The sequence below is a fragment of the Xiphophorus couchianus genome, chromosome 14 (assembly GCF_001444195.1).
Source record: "Xiphophorus couchianus chromosome 14, X_couchianus-1.0, whole genome shotgun sequence".
In the NCBI taxonomy this organism is placed as follows: Eukaryota; Metazoa; Chordata; class Actinopteri; order Cyprinodontiformes; family Poeciliidae; genus Xiphophorus; species Xiphophorus couchianus.
The window spans coordinates 13225069-13231068 of record NC_040241.1 but is presented as its reverse complement, the minus strand read 5'-3'; the positions used below and the strand labels follow the sequence as shown (position 1 = coordinate 13231068).

The 6000-nt window shown below is 37.3% G+C and overlaps 1 protein-coding gene across 6 annotated transcripts in view; it reads right to left on the bottom strand.

Annotated features, from left to right (window-relative positions):
• Positions 1 to 1511: 1511 nt before the first annotated feature.
• Positions 1512 to 6000, bottom strand: part of LOC114157687 (RNA-binding protein with multiple splicing) — a 47023-nt gene continuing 42534 nt past the window's right edge. For 2 of the 6 annotated variants that reach the window (XR_003598225.1, XR_003598224.1), the window contains exons 7-8: positions 4664 to 4781; positions 3453 to 3629 (exon numbers count right to left, since the gene is read on the bottom strand). Coding sequence is in view for 1 of the 6 variants with exons in the window: in XM_028038809.1 (XP_027894610.1) it covers positions 3368 to 3629 (262 nt within the window). In the remaining 5 variants the exon portion in view is untranslated. Of the gene's footprint in view, positions 3630 to 4663; positions 4782 to 6000 lie in introns of those variants that run through there. The other 4 variants (XM_028038812.1, XM_028038810.1, XM_028038809.1 and 1 more) reach the window with 3 other exon arrangements.

The following is a 6000-nucleotide window of genomic DNA, read 5'->3' as shown; positions in this document are numbered from 1 at the left end:
TATGATTGCATGCATCCACATGAATATTCCTCTCTCTTCACAAGACACTTTTATCCACCACTTTTCTCCTCCGTGACAACGTGTGACCGCCCCTCAGATGTGTGCTAGTGTGTGTGCGCCATGTGAGAAGCTGCTATATGCTGCCTGACAGATGAGAGCTGAGACAGTATGGAGGGAAAGTAAATTGGCTTTGGCCTCTGTCTCAGGTGTAGCCAGCTCCTGGGTTTGCCAGGCTATTCTTATAGAGGGCAGGGAGAGGTCTCCAGCTCCCCCGGTACAAAAACCACTTTATAGTATCCCACATCATGTTTTGATGGCCCCCAAGGAGTGGAGGGTGGGGGTGTTATCCGATGACAAGTGTGAAAGAGGGAAAATGGAAATGGCACCATGTGCAGGTGGATTTCTAAATGGTCAAACGGTGTCCTCTAATTTTCTCTAGCAGGCCTTCTTCTCTTTTGTGTTCATTTATTTCTGTTTGCAGTCTGAACAGTAACATCTTTTACTAGAGACCACATCAGATATATTGAATCAGTAGTTTTACAAATTTGTATTCAGGGGTTTTGTGAGTGATTTGAACATAATAGTGTTTTAGGAGGGAAGTTGGGAATAAACAAGACACTAATTCTGCAAGAAAAATTGAAGCTGGGCATGTATTGTTGTATTTTTGGCTGGCATGTCAGACAAAGGTTTTCCCATTATCTCTAATGTCCACCGATAAAAGAAATATCAGCAACAAGCAAAAGAGAAAAAAAGCTTCTTCTTTTTTTTTGCCATACTAGGAACTTTTGTTTAAATATTATCTAAACAGACAACAAAAATGCATAATCAATCATTACAAACATTAAGCTTTCTTTCAGTTTTAATTGTGACAAGCTTTTGTCACTTCATTAAAACGTGATTCATTAAAATGTATCACGTTTCATTTTGTTTGGTTTGAATTTGGAGTCATTCATCCAGCTGTGAGATTTTTATTTCTTCTTTTACTACACAGTTCTTTAAGTGTGTGACATTTTGCCCTTTTAGTCTCATTTTTTTAATGGAGAACCTTTCCACTACTACACTATAATGTGCTATTTTTGTACTTTTCAGTAGCAAAAGCGCCTGATTAAGGGGCAACAGTTACTTTGTAACATTACGTTGTGCGTCTTATCAAATACATCTAAATGTATTTTTTTTTTAAATTCACTACGTGAACAAAAACAAGTCGGAATATTAAAAACAATTTTCACACTTGCTTGATTTTAATTCATTTTGTGATGTCATCAATAAATAATCAAATCAAAATAAGTACTTTTGTATTGAGTGGGTTTTTTTTGTACAATCCTGAAGGGAAAATCCACCCAGCAGTGTTTTTTTTATTTCGGTCTACATTTGTTAGAGGGGAAATAAAACTATCTTGAAGTGAAAACATTCACGATGCCTTCAACTATGTATATCCTCTATTTTAACAAAGAGTCTGATAATTCTTTTTTTTACCTAATTTTATGATAAATAAATATTAGTCACGACAGCAACTTTAATCTCAATCTTTAATGGCAGATTTACCCAAATGTCTTCATTTAACATATTCATAAAAACGGCTCCATTTGATCACCTTTTTTTTGTGTGTGTGTGTTTCAAACCAACAAATTTCTGCAACTCACTGAGGTCAAATTCCTCCTCACAGTGGCTAAAGTACATAAATATCAACAGCACTGTAAGCATTAAGAAAAAGAACAAACATGCCGTGAACATGCACAACACACAGTTACACACACTGAACCAAGCAAAGAAATATCTTTCATTAACAGAGGGGTCGTCTCATCAACCTCCAGGAAATTTATGTACCATAAGGCTGGAAAAACATGAAAAGATCTATTTGTTCTCCGACTTTCACAGTGAATTATAGGAGTATTCACATATCAAACACAGACTGTTCCAATCAGACAGCTACAAACCAAAAGAAGCAAATGATTATACAATTGAACTTACAATAATACTTACAGTGAATCATACAATAGGCATCTTCTATGATCTTTTAAAAGAAAAAAAAAAAAAACACTTTTTTTTATAAATACTTGTTCTAATAAATTTGGCTCCACACTTGGTTTAAAATTGTAAAAGCAAGAAAAAAAGAAAAGGTCTTCATGTACTCAGGTGATATGGTCCACCGTTATATGATGCATATTATTATTCAACATGAAGAAACACTGAGAAATGTACATGACTCAACTCGTCCTAGATTATCTTAAATATCTGGGTTTAAAGATTACAGGGAGTATTGTTTACTTCTTACAGCATTTCAGTGTTTTTTTTTTTCTTTAGCGCCACATCTGTATCAGAAAAGTACAAGAATCGAGTACAAGCGCTTGATATTTGTACAAATGGGACGAGGATCATAATTTTGTCATTAAAAATGTCACAGAAACATGATCAGTTCATGATATGTTGCACAGCATATGTTATTGCAGAAAGACACCAGATTCGAAATTATCCCCCCCCCCCCACTCATCTCGATCATTAATATGCAAATACAAACTCGACAAAAGCTGGTTGAATCACGCAGGCTTCCTAAAAATAGACAAAAGAGACAAATCGCTTAAAGTGAAAATTCTTTCAGATGCTGAAGGACTCTTTGGAGTGACACCAAGAGGGACATGCAGCAAAAATAATATCTTACTTCATAAGAAATATCAGACCGAGGACTACAAAGCAGTGAGACATTGAATTCTAAATAGCACACCAGTGTAAGAAAAGAAAAAAAAGCCTTTGGTCTTTTTGTTTCTCTGTACTTATCTGTTGTCCTCTTGCTACAAAATGAAGGAGCAGATTTCTAATAATAGTGGAGTTGAGTTTGCCAGTCATCGTCGTCTCTGGGGTCACTTTTTTACTTTCACCGGCGATGGCTTTAATCCTGTCGATGCCTCCACTGGCACATCTGATTATGACAGCCTACAGCGCAAAAAAAAAAAAGGAGACTTCTGATTTAACTTGGCTCAATGAAAAAAAAAAAAGAAAAAGGAAAAATTAGCAAATCAAAATCTACAGATTGTTGTTTAGAAAAGACAAGGAGGCAAACTGATATGACTGCTTTGGTATGGAAGGACAACTTGTAATTTTATAAATGGCACAAAACACCAAAAAAAGGCAAAAATCAAGGTATGACAATTTCTCATACACAACATGAACCGATCAAAACATTTCAACATTGTCTTGATTACAAAAATACTTTTTTGTACTTCTTTAAAATATCTAAAAATGTACAGCATTGTTGTTTTTCATTTTTTATTTTTTTTGCAAAGTCATGCTTCGACATGTATTTATTATAATAACATTGATATGAATGATATACAGAATAGTAATAATTCTAGTATTATAACAACATTACTCAAAAGCACTTTGGCCACACTTCCATGGATCTCCTCCTGTGGTCTTTCCATACGCAACACCATCGGAAAACATGGACCATTTCCATCGCCCGAGTCAGAGGAGGTGTAGCCAAAGCGCTGCCTCTAAAAGCTCGAGTATGTAACAGTATAAAAAAATCTAATAGAGTTGCAAAGACTTCGGGAAGAGGTTCGGGACGGGTGCTTGATGTGCGATGGAGGCTGGGGTCTGGTATGTCCTGAAGCCCATAAGGCTGCTGCTGCCTAAGGGAGAAAAATACAAAAGGAAGAAAAAGAAGATAAGACTGTACAGGATCCTGCACATTGCAGCTTAAACACTAATGGAAACACAAGGGGACCATGCAGAGCTGAATGACACACACAGATTCTAAAAAAACCCATGAAATCTTGTATAAAGACACATGCCCTCAAGTCCCGTCTTGGATTCCCCCTCAATCTCTAATATTCGTAATATCTGCAAAACCACACAAACTTTCATCTGAAAAATAGTCACAGTATAAAGATAGAAACATTTCTATAAAATCTAGGCAGTGATTTGGAGAAAATACTCACACCCCTTGAATCGCTGTCCTGCTCCAAACACAGTCTTCAACGTACTTTATTGGGATTTTTTTTTCTAAAACAAAATAGCTTAGACTGCATGTAGAGCCTCCGTGAACGTCGTTTTTTCAGCCTTGCCACAATTTCTCAATGGCATTTAGGTCTAAACTTTGACTAGGCCATTCTGCTATATGTAAATTATCCTATTGTGGCTCTGCCTGTATGTTTAGGATGGTGTATCTTCTAACAGATTTTCTACCAGGATTGTCCAGTCTTTGCCTCCATCCACCTCCCTTCCGTGTCTCTGCTGAAAATCAGCTTCCCCACAACATGAAGATGCCACCATCATGTCTGCCTATGGGCACATTGTGCTTTTTTCTGCCACAAACTTTTTCTTTCTGTGTAGCCCAAAAGTCTGAGCAGACATCCTGAAAGAGAATGTACTTTCCTCTAACTATGACTGCATCTGGTTCTGAAAAAAAATGTTTTATACACAAAAAACCTGCTCATTTTTAACACAGTGTTAAAAATGTCTTAGTGGTTAGGTTTGAGCCAGCAGATGTATGCGGAGGTGTGTCACTTTTTATCTTTTTCACACACACACACACACAAAATCTTACACAGTGTGACAGAGCAGACACAAACTGCTTTGGTGGACACTTTGGTGGGTAGGTGGGATCTACACCTTGCTGCCTAGCTGTCCTCTCCTGTTGGAATCAGCGGAGGAAAAAACTCACCGACAGTGCGCTGCTGCAGGATCTGGAAGCAGGTCATTCCTCCTAATTTCTAAAAGGAAAAGAGGCAAACAGCAAAGCCCGTCACAGCCGGCCACGGCCACCATCACACATCAGGAACCTAAGGATGCAAAGAAAACCCAACATGTCCAATTAGTCACCCGAGGACGAGACATATGACTTTTGAGTGCAGATGTTTGACACACACAAAGAAATCAGAAGGAGATTTTTAACTTGACGGATGACCAGCTGGTAGAAAATTCAATGCATATTTCATTCCCAAGCGTTACCATGGTGCACCTACAAAAAATAATTTTTTTGTATAGAAGTCATTACTGCAGGAAGCATGCTGAGTACTTCAGTAAAGAGTTTAAATAGAATATAGAAGGACATATATTAAAGAAGCTATTTAAAAAGAAAATTTATTTTCAACAAAATGTGTAGACATGTCTGTGATTCACTGAGGCTCCAGGAGAGCAAGACTTTCAGCAAATAACAGGAAGGTTCTCCTCTGTTCTATCCTGTTGTGGATAAAACCTGTCTGTGATCCTGCTGATTATGAAAATGTTGGCAAACTCAGAAATAAGTCAGAGTTAAAGAAAAGATTGTCTAGGGAACAAAGAGGCTGCTGTTTTTGTAATTCCAGCTGCACCAGCTGTACCAGTTGATATTGTAAGACCATAAACAGCTTGAAATGTGAACAACATAATCAGTTTATTGTTTTAAAACAAATTGTAAAGCAGCTGTCCACTGCAGAGGGCAAAATCAATATTTGGCAGTGCAAAAACCAGAACCTCAAAGTTGGTCAGAAAATTCAGATTTCTATTTGTGGTAGGGTTCATTTAAAGGTGGGAAAAAACAACAACTTGTTTGGTCGTACTTTAAACCACTTGTACCAGTTATGACACTTTGGTCTGACTAAATAGATCTTCCTGATTAAAAAATGTCCAAAGTAAGACTCAAAAAGTATTAAATGTACCAGAACCTTTGTTTGATATGCAAAGTTTGATAAATAGACTAAAGGAATTTGGCTTTTTTGCTAGAGGAGTTTTACTCGACATCCTGGATACACTCAACTGTTTTCCCAGAAAATGAAATCTCTCCTCTGATTAGTATACTGATGTTGACCTTTAATGTCACTGGCCCCTCCTTTTGTTTTTCTACAAATCTTTCAAGCCCAAACTTGAACTGTGACACACAGGATGTCTCAAGTACTTATGTCAAGCTTCTCCAAGACTATCTGTACCTTCCACAACATCCCACCACCAGCGGATCGTAAAGAAAGGTCAGACTTCCTCGCCAGATGCACCTCTAAAAATAGACCTCTCTCTGAGACTCTG